Here is a 15,684-nt window from a genome sequence, read left to right on the forward strand (position 1 = left end):
GTTATGAACATTGTTCACGCATTGATAATGATTTGTGCTGATTAATAAGAGGCCACGTTACACTCTTGTTTACTTATAATCTAGTAATTGGCAGTAGTACTGCTATGAGCCACACAAACAACAAATGCATGTGATGAATATCTCATTCCTTAGGGTTGACTTCATCCCAAACTATTCAAGTGAAAATTATGACGTGAACAAGAAGTATTATGTTGAATTATATGATCCAGACATTGCTATCATAGTTGCGTCATTAATTATCCAGCTGCAATTACCCAATTGCTACAAGCTTCCACGAGCAGGGCTACATGTTTCCGTACAATCAGGCTTGGACCAACGAATAATACCTGATAGAGAAGGATTTCTTCCAGCCTCAGGTGTTTACAACAAACAACAAATTTTTTTGTGTCGAATGAATTCAGTTAAAAATGAAAAGACGTAGAAATAAATGCGACCGGATGACATAAACCATTTGCGACCAGAGCAACGACTTTTATTATGTTGTTATGCTCCTGTAATGAAATGAATGTATATGGTTGCTGAACTTGACAGTTTGACTCACTTCACTACAATATTTGCTTGTTGAATTGTTTATTGTGGGTTTAGAACTCTAGATATGTGAGTCTCATGAAGTCGTTATCAGCTTTTCTCAACCTCAGATTTAATTGTTCACCTTAACAAATTATTGTCTTGTAAAGATGACAACAACGTTGTCTAACTTAACACTGAACTTCTTCAAATTGAATTCAACAATGGTTACACAGGAATGACAACTGCATGTACTGATTATATTGAATCAAAAATTTCATGTTACCACTATATTCTTGGTAAACGAAAAAATGAATGAATAACTCATAATGCACGTAGGACAGCCAACCACAATCAGGACTTAAAACGCTAAGCAGGAAGTAATCGATTTCGTAACGCAGTGTTATGCTTCGCTAATTCGATACTTGAAGACGAGAATTCTGTATTGTATAAGTTCTGTGTATTAACATCATCACACTCCCTTTGTTACAGGAAATATCCCTGGTGACAAACATAGTATTTTAACGACTTTTATGTTAAGACCACAAAATAGCTTTGCAATAGCAGCGGACCCAAGTTAAAAAACGAAAACCGATTAAATAAAATGACGTTAGTAATTACTTATACATTTCTTATCTTCATTTCCATAGAACCAGTTTCTTAAAGAATGAACGATTCTTGGTTTCTTAGGATGACCATATAAGGGAATCTCTGAGTATTTTTCTTCAAAGTTTTCATCATATTTGTTGTCGACGTTGATTCCGTGCAAAATCCGACAAAGCTGACACAATCCCACCGCCCTACCGTGATATGGCATCTCCTCAGTGTCGTGTGTACGCCAGGCGAGGTACTCCCTGTATGCTGTGTCGTTCCCGTCCAAGTAGCGGAGATACTCGACAAGTTTCTCTGCGTTTTCAAAGTCATCCGCATAAATAAAAGAATGATTCGGGGACACGGCCTCATAGTCCGACTTCTTCGCTCCCAAGACGACAGGAACCAGTCCGCGGGTGAGGGAGTTCTGAAAAAACTTCTCTGTTATGTAATCGTTGCATGAGAAAGCGTTCTCAAATGCCATGTAGAACTTGTACGGCCTTAAAAAATCGATCCAAGTGTCGGTGATCCGTTTGTATTTTGGCAAGATTTTTGGCGCATTGGGAAAACACCCTCCTCTTCGATCTAAGTCGAGCCCGGCTTTCACCAGTTGCTCCGAGTATTTCATCCTCGCCCGAGCTCCTGGCGTGCTCCCACAGTTTCCTACGACCCACAGCGCCACCTTGCGCTTGCCCTTGATTAATTCATCCAGGTGTTTGTGGGGATTCCCCCAATCTTGGTTGTGAATTGTTTGTGAAATACTTCTGGTCGTTTCATAAGGGAAGTAGAGGTCAGAGTCCCGCCTAATAAAGAATATTTCATGGTGCAAGCTGTATCTTTGTGTGTAATGCAAGAACATCGTAAGTTTTTGTAACTATTACATCACACCTGTACGTCATAGTGAGGTTAAAAACGTCATCAAACTCTTTCAAAGTTAAACCACGAAGCGTTCCCAACGTGACTGGCGATTCCCAAGTGAACCAGATGTAATATTGGTCTGTTCGTCTGTGAATATGTCCACGTAATAAGCAAAATACAAGTAACATGTCGCTTCTGTCTGACATAAAATGTTAAATTTACAAGAAAACAACAAACCTCTGTTTTGGCATTCTAGAGATTCGAGCCTCGTTGAAATGGAAGATGACCGCTTTCGTTGAAAGATCATTTATCTAGAAATGACAAGGAAATTTTTAAGTTAAGTTGATTTCTTGTCTTTCATATTGTTACTCAGACCAAACTGACCTTACTTCTGTCGTAAGAAAACTGGCAGTTGCCACATTTTGAAGTTATTATGTTGTTTGGTATCCACTTTGAGCCGAACGGTGCATCCCAGACTATGATGTCATACTAAAAATAAATAGCAAACTACCTGCTGATGCCAAAATTCTTGTTGTAAAGTGAATGTGTTCAGATTTGTTTAAAACCATTTTATTTCTATTAATTTTACCCTTTCTGTTGCTTTCTCCAATGCCGCCTTTAGTCGACTTTCCTCGGCAACTTTATCATCGTTCGTGTGATCTGAGATTTTTGATTTGATAAAATTTGAGCTTGTGGCATTCTCGACAAAGATCTGGTGAGTTGCTGGAATGTGTTTTAAAGTTGTGCCTTCCCAAAAGATGCTAGATTGTTTTTTCACAGGAGGAGATTTTGCTGGTAATGGATAAAAATTCTTTTGTCCAATGGCATTGAGTGTTAGATGCTGGCTGAGATAGAACAGGCTGACGAACATGACGTACACAACTAATGCGAACGTCACAATAATCATACCTTTCATTAAACAGGACATGATCAAGTACAAAGATTACCTTAAGTCTAACAATGATTAGGTGGAAAACTTACAACTGTTTCAAATTATACTGGTCATATAAAACGTTGACAAGTTAGGGCTATTGTTATTGTTCCAGCTACTGTAGTCTACATAATCCTAGGCAGAGGCGGGCAGTACCGTAGCCACACATCGGCCTGTAGCAACATCCTTTACTCAAAAAGTACAGGTACCGACTAAGTATACCGAACTACTTTTTAAACGGTATCGAACACTGGTACCGTCGGTACATTTTTGCCATATATCGTACCGTAACCGACGGTAGACCTATATAGGCTATATAACCAATTCAATACTTTCTGCAACATGTCTTCCTCGGCTAATTCATTACGAGCCAACCTGTAGCAAAGGTTGATCAAGCCACACATCACAGGTTAAATCTTTCCAGCACTATCAGTTATCGGCTGGATCGTAAACATTTCCTATACATTTGAAACCGAATTGAACAACTCTCACTCCACATAAGAATATTTGAAATTACAGTCTGGTCATGATATTCTGTGGTAAAATTAAACAACAATGGGTTTGCGTAACAATTGCACTTGATAAGATTATTATCGATGACGATCAAAAGTTTAGGATGTCACAAGAAAAGTGAATGGTCATCCGAGGACGCTCCAAAATGCCCAAATGTTCTCTTTTTTCGCATTTCGAGTTTGTTGCTTATACTTTCAACAAGACTTTTAGGCGAGACGTTGTATTTATTTCCAAAAAATTACTGTAGCCATGAAACATGCTGAATTGCTGATTTAAAAAAGGTTTTCCAAGAAATTGCCCTTCCAGCCCTACCTTCTTGATTGTTATTGCAAACATTGTTCGACGTTCTCTGTAAAATATGGGCCTTTTTACGTGCGTGGATCTGTCATTATTTTTCTGGCGCAAGTTCGAACTTAACAGGCCGTAACGAAAGTCGTCTCGACAAGTTCGTGGTTTTACAAAAAGCTACTCTTGTGCTCGCACCAAGATTGAAGCTATCGTAAATAATGTACTTGATCCCACGTCTGTTCAGTATGTTCTAAATGATATAGAACAGCGATTCCCAAGCTGGGGTCCGCGGACCAGCTGAGGTCCGTAAAGCAGTTTCAGAAGGTCCGCAATGAGAATTAGTCTTTAAGCTTTAAAGCAGTTTCAGAGGGTGGATGTAGTACACGACATGAGAGTTGCGCTATCCAAAACCAAACCAAACATCGGTGAGTTAATTGCAGCAAAACAAGTGCACCCATCCCATTAAACGCCGTATTTGATAGTTTTTGCTTTTTCTTTCATTGGTGTGGTTTTTGTATTTTTTCCTATAGCATTCTTTGATTTTTATAGGGCAGCGAAATATCAAAATAATTGCAAAGGGTCCGCCAGGCAAAATTTTTAGAAAAGTTTGCGAACCGCTGATATAGAAGAACATGAAATCAAGTATCTCGGAGTAGCCACTGATGGCAGTAATCACAAATCTACCAATATATAGTTATACAATATTTTGACTGGAAAAATGGAGGTCTGCAGTCTAAATTACTTGATGTCAGAAGCACTAAAAATGGAACTTCCTTGACTGTTGCAAATGAAATTAAAGAAACACTGAAGAAAACAAAACTGTTTAATAAATGTATTTCGTTTGCTGGTGACAACTGCAACATCAATTTTGGAGGTCTGCGCCGAAGTAAAGGTAACGACGTTTTTACTCGTATGAAAAATGACGTACCTGCTTTAATTGGTGTTGGCTGCCCAGCATACATTTTGAATAACTGTTTACACCATGGTGCAAATCAGATCAGTCTTGATGTTAAAAGTATTATCTACAAAACCTACCAACATTTTTCTATTTATATTGTTCGGACAGAAGATTTGAAAGATTTCTGTCTATTTGTTGATATAGAGTACAAGAAACTTCTTTCCCACAGCGTAACCAGATGGTTTTCACTTTATGCTAGCCTGTCTAGAATGCTCCAAATGTATCCAGCTTTAAAGTCGTATTTCTTATCCATTGACAAGCCACCTATTGTTCTAAAACATTTTTTTGAAAATTCATTGGGTGAACATTATTTGAGACACATGCAATCCTTTGTGGCTGTTTTTCATGAACAAGTTCAAAACATCGAGAAATCAAAGATATCTCTTGTTGAAGTTGTAGCTAGTCTCAACTCTGTAAAGACAACTATTCTACAAAGTAAAAGACAAATGTTCGTATCGATTCAAGTTAAATCAACACTGACAAAATTCAGAGAAAAGGGAAAAGATCGGGAATGTGATTTGTTCATGTCAGATGTATCTTCATTGTACGATTCTTGTGTTGCCTGCTTGGATGAATGGACCACTTCATTTGCTGAATTCAAATGTTTTGATAGGATGCTTCTGTCCAACGCCAAACAATGGGCTAACGTTGAGCCATGTGTAAATTATCTGGCAGAGAAAAACGTTGACATTGATGATGCTATACTGTTCGACCAGTACCAAGGCTTGTGCAAATTTGTGCAAAGGCGGCATGAAACTGATGCAACTGCATTTTCGAAAATGATGGCACATGAAAAATGGACAGAATATTTCCAGCATTCCAGAACCGAAGAAATGTTCAGTGGACTGTTAAGAATTGCGCAATTTTACTTTAGCATTATGGCCCATAATGCAAATGTTGAACGCATTTTTTCTTTGATGCAGCAACAATGGTGGAAAGAAAGAGACAACCTATTAGTTGGATCAGTTTCGAGCATCTTGACGGTTGTATATTATTTCAATGATATTTCGTGTAAACAATTTCACAATCTCGTTAAAAATGATCATTCCTTATTGGCAAAAGTTAAGGGAACCGCAAAGTATTCATGGGCTGAATCTGAAAAATAAATTTGATTTGTTGGTTTTGTGTTTGTTTTTGTAACTTTTGCTTTGCTTTGTTTTTGTAAATTTTGCGTGCAACTACCAAGGAAATGTAAAAAATCATCAAACTCAAACGTAATAATTCTACTTTCGTTTTTCTTGCTGGCAAAAAAGTGTCCTCTTTTTGGGTGCTGAAAATATGGTAGGACTAATGTAGTGTTACTAACACAGTTTTATGAAACGACTTTTCCCTATTGTAACACTGTGCACCGGTACATAGTTGGGCAACCGCGGTACTACAGTACGGAATTACTGTACCGCAGTACTTTTGAAAAAATGTACCGAATCTCTGTACCGGATTACTTTTTTCAAAAATTTCTATCGGTCCCGGTACTCGGTTCTTTTCAGGTAATTATTTCAAAATTTTAACAGTTATGTTTGCAAAAATCCATGTTAATTAATCCTTAATACTAATTTTTGCATCTGTTGATTTTTTTAAATTTAGAAATGTCAAATAAAATTGCAAGGGCTTAACGTCACATATGTTTTGACCTGGAGTAACCTTTACCGGGGGCGCAATACCGAACAAACATTGCATTTGCAGCAGTATATTTTACACAAAAAGTACCGGTACCGAGTACCGACAAAGAACCGAACTACTTTTTAAAAATAATACCGAATACCGGAACCTTCGGTACATTTTTCGCCAAGTACCGGTACCGTTACCGACGGCACTTTCAAAGTACTGATTGCCCACCACTGGGTTATTTACAGCACAACTTATGCTGATAGCGTAACATCGGGCATAATCCCAAATCACAGACACACAATGTAGAATAGACCAGGGTTTGATGATTGTGAAGCAATTGTCAATCGCGATCTTATTTTACCATTTCAAACTACTTTTTTCTGCCAAATAGGTGGTGGTCGACTTCTTTGCTCCCTGGTGGAGAGTCGTGTAAGGTGAAATCGAATCGGGAAGCGCTGGTATCGGAGCTGACAGCTTGCTGCAAGCAACAAGGCAAAATTTACTATAGAACCATTCCTTCTCCTTGCTTCGTGATTTACTTTACGCGGTTTCAACTTCATAGAAAGCGCAACTCATCGATTTAAATCCAACGTAGTAACTAAAACAACTGGAAAAAGAGATTCGACTTATCGTTATAAACATTGAGTGCGAGCGCTTGCAGATTGCCGAAATGTTCCGTGCCAGTATGCGAAACGACTTATCGAGAGTTCTGTCGTTTTTCTTTTCGTTTTCACGATTGTTTGGATAATACAGCTTGAAAGAAATCTCTTTCCTTAATTTTTTTTGTCATTTGATGTGTTTTTTATGCGTCTTAATTATACGTGAGTTATTAGACATTCTCTTATGCAGCACCTCAACAAAAATTAGAACAGAACTATAATGTATTTATTACGCCAAATATTTAGGTGAAAGCTTCAATATTATTCATGTGCGTTGGACGTGACATGGGAAGATGATGATTAAACAACCACTCGTTATTTAATGATTAAATAACACTTGCTTCGGTTTTGCTTTAGATACATCATGTATCTTTAGTTTAGACAAATGCATTGAACAGTTTTTGTTGTGTCTTAGTTGCAGTTTTTTTGGCAGTGATTTGTAATTAGCTCATTTCCCTTTTCAGAATAGGCTAGGTCTGTGTTCAGATTTTTGCTCTTCTTTACTACAATAAATTTTAACTTTTTGTACAATAATGCGTAATTTAACTACTTGAGTTCTTCATACGTCAAAATGTGTCAAAAAAAATTTTTTTAATGTCTAAATTTTCAATTTTTAGGTCAAAAACTTTCGTTTTTAGGTCAAAAAATAATCGCCCTAGATAAAACGATGTAATGAGTAGCCTAATACGAATTCGACAAAGAAGCAACAAAGTTTATTTTGAGATTTTCTAATAAGACGCGAATGATGTGACGTCAAACTCGCGAGTGAGCGCCAAACAACTGACAAAAACTACGTCATAAGAGCAACGATGAACTTTCCGAAGATATTGCATCTGCCTTCTGAGCATTAGAGGTAGTTCTATGTGTGACGTAATGTAGATTCAATCAGCAAGTGAAGGCAGGGCAAATAGAAATAAAAATAATCGACAACAAAAGAAGAGAATTAAATCATTGACAATAGTGGCAAAGTGCGATAGTGAAAGCATCAACGGGAAGTTGTACATTGGTCAATCTTGTGCAACACTTCATACTATGGTATAAAATGGCAGAAAACGACCAACACTTGCACATTTTATAGCTAACTAGGCCTACCAGAGCAGTTTGACCTTATTTAAAGTTGCAATTTTATCCTTTGCATTATTTAAACTTTCCAGCAGTGTTATTCCTATAGCATAAATCAGGTAATGTAATAGCCTAATAGTATAATTAGGCCAATAATTACATACTCTGCTACACTGAGTACAATCAATCTAAGTACATTTAATGGCTCAGCAGCCGAGTGGCCCATTGTGGTAAGTGTTGCGCGAACAAGTTTCATCAATTTGTACCCGGAACTATTTCTATTTTCATGTCATTTATAATTAATTACACAAAGAATTGAGAGTCATTTCATTATAATAGGAACAAAAATTTCTTTAGAACTTCTGGAGCCACCCTATTTTTTATCGGCTTAAACGTTACCATTCAATTTTCTAAGATGAAAGATAGAAATTTTAAAATTTGACGAAAATCAGATTAGCGATTTTTGAATTATGGGCAAAGATATTTCCGATCATTAGGTGGCTTCAAATGAAGGAGCAACAAACAAACTTTAGTATCTCGATATCCGCTCATTGTATAACTTATAGATAGTTTTTTGATCATAGATTGATTGATTATAGATTGTTTTTGTGGGCTTTCTACTTGTCAACATGAAAATGAGCTACAGTCGTTACTTTTCAAGATAATCATTTTTAACTCCCTAACTTTAAATGACAATAAAATAATCATTCTGCACTTTTTTTGAAAACAGTTTTTTGCTTAAAAAGGAGAAAGGTAGATAAAAATCTTGCCACAAACAGTGTATTGTGATACTCACAACTTTCCACATGATAGTTATTGCAAACTACCATAGTCAATTTTTCTAATTTTAAGTGTCGTCTATTGTAGCAAGAAATTGTGTTACATGATTTTATCGTTACGAATCAACTTCTTTTCACACATCACTCGCATTACGTTAAACAGAACACGTCATCATCCAAAAGTTGATTTAATGAAGCTCCATACGGACATCGCTTCGATAATTTTGACGTCACTTGCTTTCAGCAACAGCTGATAACATCATCGCCACCTGACACTTTCAGTTTTAATTTTTAAGCACGGGCCTATACGAGCTACATTTCGTAGAATTGCATCCAGGGTCATTTCATGCAATAAATTCACCTTTGAGGCATCAGTGCATTTGCACGCACAATTTTCCGTCGAAAACAGCGCTAAGTTTACTTTCCTATTGTGTCAATCTACAGCAGCACGTTCTTTGATTTGTCGGTTCGGTAGCTGCCAGATTGTCAAGTTTGATGTTTTTGGAGAAAAAAGCCTGGTCTAGTATACAAGTGCACAAACAGATAACGTCACAATTTGAGTAGCTAGGGTCTAGTACACAAAGGCATACTGTAGTAAGTGTAGTTGTATACTAGGCCTCTAGTCTAATAGCCAATATACGCGCACTTAACAAACTTTTCTATCTGGGGTAGCAAAGTAATGAGAGCGCAGTTAAGCAGTTCATCTCCACAGTCGAGGATAGTTGCACCATATCATGCGTGAAGGCTTCAACGTCCGCAATTCAGGTTATTCATGCATTTGCAAGGTCAAACGTGCACGTGTCAAACATAATACATCAATAAAAGAAATTTTGTAAATTGAAAAAAGAATTGGTTATTATTCAATTTTTCATAAGTATAAGCAAATGACATTTTTAAACTTTAAATAAACATAAAGGGCTTTTGATTGAAAACCAGCGGTATCCCTGCATTTAAGCAATACTGGGGTAGGTTTAGGGGAACCACCCACTAAAAGAGCAAACTTCTTCTAAAACATTTTTCTACATGCGATGTCGATGGAACGTTTGATTCACTTGTCAAGTGACAAGTCAGGTACAACCGTCCATGGGCTCGTGGAGAGCGAGTGCCCGACTATAGATATCTTAAGTATAACCACTAGATATCCAGCTACCTTGCGCTTATGGGGATGATGGTGGTGGTGGTAGTAGCTTTAGGGTTGGCCTAAGCCAAGTCTGACTGTTTGACTCCGCTAATGATTGTCTTTGACTCCGTTGCGTTTACTGTCTCTATATTGCTTCTTAAATCAACACCACTTCATAAGTTCTAATTGTTATATTGTCCGAATAAGTTGTCACATCGAAACCAATTAATCACCATTCCACATTTTGAATAGAACTATCACTTGAACTCAATACTGAATAAGCCAAAACGTAAAACAGATCCAAAACTAAAAACCGAGAGAAGTACTAGCAAGTCCTGAAGGGACAAGCCCTTGCAGAGACTCGCCAGCCCAGATTTTAACCAAGCGTAAGCTTTTATATCATTATCTCAGCCAATCAGCAAATGACATGTCGTTATTACATTGCTACCATTAAACCACGTATCGCATACATTCTACGTCATCTAAACGTTTCATCAAGTACACTCAAACTTTACGCCGTGAAAACAATGCTACTTGAAATACTTATATCTGCGTCCAATATGTCAGTTAGAAATACAATTTGTTTGAATAACAGAATTTACCAAGTGTAGCACAGCTGTCTAAATATTCAATTTTATCTAACTGGAGAAAATGCAAAAACTTATGCAAATGCCAATTTATATAACTAATTGCCAATTCTATCATGATCCCCACACGCTCGTGCTTTAAGAAATGAAGCCTTTTCAGCGTCTTAGACATCTAGTAGTTTTATATAAGATGTCTATGTGCGAGGCAATAGCGGGCTATGAACGACGCTTGCTTCTGTTCAGTGATCTTCGTCCACAGTTCCAAGTCCTGGCAATAAAACATGTAATCAAGGAATTATCGTCAGTCTAAGAATAAAAATACAATATCGATTACATTTATTGCTTTCAATATAAAAATATTGCCTTATAAATCTATTGATTGAACTATTGATCAACTTATGATTGACGTTTCCGTTCATTATTATTACAAAACGCCATCCGTCTTCAGCTCAACTCAAGCGCGACTGGGCCTAAACAAAACGTCATTGTTACGTTTATTTTCAAAAGAACCAGTCATGTTCATCTTTCGTCATCATCAAATGTAATTAAATACGTCACGCTTTCACTTGCTGTGTGTGTTGTGCTGGTCAATCTGTTCTACTTCGGTCCTCAACTGACATCAGTCATAGAACGACCTCGTCCTCCTACGACAAAGCAACTTTTATTTCTCTTACGGTGTCGTGCGAAAACCTGTACTCCCACTGTGACGTCTTTTGCATGAGATTTGATGATAATCATAATGTATAAAGTACCGTATATGTACAGTAGACCTCCGCCTGCTGTTCTCTACCACATGTGCGATATGTAATTGTTATAGCGCAAAGGCACTACAAGCAAGGTGTATGCTTGACGTAAAGTTGGAAAGTGTAGAGCACTAACACAACAACTGATAAAAAACAGCCAATTTGATAACAAATTTCCAAATCGATCGATTACCAGGTCTGACAATTAGGAAGGAAACTCGAATAAATTGCAATCAACAGGATCACTCTTTACTTTGTTTATCCAGTCAATATTCTCGCTGCAGGTTGTTATCGATGATTTGATGTTATGCTGATTCAGATTTTGCGCCAGTGGCAGATTATCGCCAACAGCTTATTTACTTATAGTTGCTCGGTTCATGCTGAAGTATTGTATAACGTATTGTATATACGGCCTCTTTCATATTTATGAGGTCTCCAAATTTTCATCTTGTGTGACCCAAAAAAAAGTTTATGGACTGTATTACATTAATTTAAAGCGCCATAATGTAAATTTACTTGATCTGAAAATAAAGAAAGGCATTGGCAAAGCTAACAGTGAAAAAATTCTGAACAACTTCAATTGCTTTTCTTATTAAATGCTTTTATTTAGTTGATGACTTGTTTCCAATATTGCACCTACAAAGGATTGCACTCAGTGGTGGTATTCAGTCGGTTCAACCGGAAATTGGAATCTTAATGACCTCCGCAAATCGGTTGTTAACAAGCGGATGTGTAGGCCTATATGTATATCGGCCCGGGTCAATATGGCATGCTGCTAGTGAGAGAAGCGGATGTTAAAATATTTGAATCTCACCACTCCGTATCCCGCAATTCCGTGTGATTGCACCCAGAAGGAATTGCGCCCACTAGCGATTAAAGCAATATTGCTTTAGTTCGTATTTACGAAATCCCCCACACATGAGATTGCATCCACATGGAATCGGAGGCGCACCTACGGTTTTAGTGCCCTGGAGCAGAGGCAACATTTGCTTCTCCACTTGTCAAAATAAATAAGCGATACGATAACTGAAGGAGCGAGCTATAACGGAATTTGCTTAATTTCCACGTCCAACCACCCCGTCGCCTGTCCACAAAGTGCGAAGCGCAAATAGAGAATTTGAAATCTAACATTTTTTTGTACAATTTATTCTGGCTGGCTACAATTTATTTTATTGGCCTTTTATAAAGTACAATTTTGAAACGCCGTATAGAATGACTTCTGATGTCGTGTAACCATAGACATAGTAAATACACGATTTAAAAACGACATAGTATTTACATCATACATAGCCTATATGCGTGAAACCACCTGTTAGGCTAAATTTGTTTTCCTTAATCATTTAACTGTTATCTACGGTACGTATGTAACGTATTTCCTTATCTGTTACAGTACTTGTTTCTTGCAGTCCTAAAGCCCGGACGTGTGCAATTGTGGGTGCAATCACTATGAAACCCTATGTATTTGAAATAGAGAACAGCATTAAACAAATAGCACCTAAGATGAAACATGATTAAAAGGATAGATGTTTATTTAGACGTGTACACGATTACGGGTGATGATGCCTGCAGTAGAAAATACAAGACTAGGCCTATACACACAGGGAAGCATGACCAACTGCAAGGTCAGCGCTTTGAGGAAGGACTTCGGTTGTTTTGTAATGAAATGATTGTTTGTCGTTCCTTAGTCTGTAAGGGCGACCACTTCAATTACAAAGTTTGTCTGTTGAATTGTTGTCCTCGATGACAAATGAGTCTCGGGTCGTTGTTTCGCTTTTCTTAATCTTAGAATTAATTGTACACCATGACAACTGTATAAACTGATTATATTGTTTCTTGTTTAAACGATTACATTAAATAATACATTGTGACAGCTACATAATAAAGTCGACCACTTTCTAGGGTTAACTTCGTAGACTGTGACGCAATGAATAGCTATAAATGAAAGAATAACTCACGTCACGATTTATAACGATACACAGGAAGTCATGCATAGGCGACACATAACGCAATGCTTTGCTTTGCCGATTTCCGTATTCTATGCGGCATTCGATTTGCAAGCAATTTTATAAAATCATCACAGTTTCATGTAAGCCCACACCATCTGGAGATTCGTAGAACACCCGATCCCGAACATGACAAGAACCAAAGTAACCCTGGGAAGAAATAAAGTACTTTGACGGATATTTTGGCTTCACTCGTAAAGGGGGTTGCAAAATGTTTGAGTGCTCGGTTGTGCAGCATTTGGACCACAACCACACTCGGAACCAAACACAACTTACTGTACGACAAGAGGCATGCCTGTTATAGTGGGAGGCTTCCTTTGATGCGCAGAGCAGAATTCGAAGCCTGACGACGAATTGTCGAAAGAATCTGGGAAAAGTATGTTTGTGATCTGACAACTGATATGTACATCAGAAATTTCAAGAAAAAAGTTTAACAAAATTAAGCTTTTACGTAACTGAGGGTTTCACGCATGAGTGAATGGACAAAATTCTCTTATTCAAAGCTAAAAGCAACGTGCTTATATAAGAACTTTGATCGAGATCACCGATAGTTACCGGCAAAACATTTAATCCGCCTCAGAGTTAACTTTGCGCAAACAAACACAAGGTTCGCAACTGACCAAGGATTAAGAAAATGTCATTTTGTGAAGAAATGCCACATTTCTTACCGTTTCTGCGTTCTCACCACAAAAACAGAGGGCCGTAGTTTTTGTGTATTGGTCATCTTTCGTTGAGAATTGCTGGAGATATAAATTTAAACGAACATTATTTTTAAATTTTTATTTTGAACTGTGGCGTTTGCAAGATGCCTCGTAATTGGAATTCCTTTTTTTTCCTGATAATTTTTTTGGCCTTCAATGAACCACCTTGTCAGGTGGTTACATTTCAGTCCCATTTTGAAGGGGTTAAGGATAGTGTAAGGTGTAGATATTTTTGGCAGGATAAAGACTATTAACTATTTTCAACGGACCCTTTCCGAGTTACCGCCGCCTTTTTTAGGGTTTGCAAAATTTTTTCAATCACCCAATGAAATTTGTTAACCCACTTTTATTCTTTTTAAATTATAAGCATTCTGTGCATTGGAGTGTAAAGAATTCGTTTAGGATAGTTGCATATGAATTCCTTGAGGTGAAGCTACTGTACACTGGGAATGTAAGCCCGATCACATTTTAACCAGCCTCGCAACCGAGCCAACAAAGGAAGACTCAGACAAACTCAACACTTAATGAAACAATCATCAAACTTCAAAGCAACACCCGGTTTAACATTCTGTGACTTGTTTCTCCTCTTTAAAATTTATCTATATGTGTAACTACTCTATAGAAATTGTCTAAAATAGTTTTAACTGAGCTTTGATTCGTGATTATGACTCCAAAAAAGAAGCAGATATCTTCAGTAAGAAATTCTTATGATTACTTTTTATTTGAATTCAAACTTTCATTAATTATTCACTGTTTGGTGAACTGAGCAAGTTTTACTTTTATAAGGTGTTCTAAAACCAGCTTTGGTTGATAGACCTAAAATAATGTCATTGGTTTGGTGATATTAAAAGCAGCAAAAACAATTGTTTTTAGCAGTACTGTACTTAAAACTAGTTTCTAAGATGTCTGTGGAAAATGTATGGCTAGATGATTTACCTGAATGTGAACAGAAACTGGTCATGTGCGTGGTGCAGCTCATTTCAAAGGAAATGCACTTGTTGCACGACAGTCTGCGGCAAGACATCAGCAATTTGCACAGCAATTTTTATTCCTATCTGCAAAAGGAACCGAACATCAACAAATGTGAAGCCGACCCCAAGAACTCCTGCATCGATGAAGTGGTTATTTCTGATGAAGATGACCAACCGGAGGAAGTCAACATCCAAACACCGAAAGAAAGCTTTCCAGTCATTTCTGCATTCGATAAAAGCATCTCCGAGGCAGGGATTGTAGATGTTGGTGATGAGCTAAAACCTAGAAGTGTAGTTGCTAAGGCAAAGAAAGTGATCAATAACTTGGATGAGCGTAAGATTTGTTCCGTGTCACCTGTAAAGAACTCGGAAAAGAAACAAAACGACCGAGAAGCTAAAAGAAGAGAAATCGCAAAATCCATCATGACCAAAAGAAAAGGTGTCAAGCGACCTGTTACACCTGAAACTCCAAAGTCTCCGATTAAACCTACACATATTTCTTCAAAGAAAGTTTGTAAAGCTTTTTCAGTTTCACCACTTGGTGGTGTGCTTCGAGATGATTATGTCAGTTTTGTTTGCGAATATTGCGGAAATGTGCTCCCGACAAAGGGACTACTCGCCATACACTTGCAACACCACTTGGGTAACAAATCTTACCAATGTCAAAAATGTGGAAAGACTTTCGACCAATCACAGATGCTGCGAGAACATGAAGTGAAACACAAAAGCAAGAAACAGTTTATTTGTAAACTCTGCAAAAAATCGTTTTTAGATAAACCAAGCT

General features: G+C 37.5%; 1 protein-coding gene across 1 annotated transcript; it reads right to left on the reverse strand.

Moving 5' to 3' along the window:
- Nucleotides 1–877: 877 nt before the first annotated feature.
- LOC143449683 (4-galactosyl-N-acetylglucosaminide 3-alpha-L-fucosyltransferase FUT6-like) lies at nt 878–2,948 on the reverse strand. The gene is made up of 5 exons (XM_076949981.1): nt 2,567–2,948; nt 2,362–2,466; nt 2,215–2,288; nt 2,008–2,124; nt 878–1,922 (listed from the first exon to the last, which is right to left on the reverse strand). Exons 1-5 carry the CDS (start codon nt 2,903–2,905, stop codon nt 1,139–1,141), a joined length of 1,419 nt encoding a protein of 472 aa, XP_076806096.1. The 5' UTR covers nt 2,906–2,948; the 3' UTR covers nt 878–1,138.
- Between the last annotated feature and the right edge of the window lie 12,736 nt (nt 2,949–15,684).

Source organism: Clavelina lepadiformis, chromosome 3, assembly GCF_947623445.1.
Source record: "Clavelina lepadiformis chromosome 3, kaClaLepa1.1, whole genome shotgun sequence".
Taxonomy (NCBI): domain Eukaryota; kingdom Metazoa; phylum Chordata; class Ascidiacea; order Aplousobranchia; family Clavelinidae; genus Clavelina; species Clavelina lepadiformis.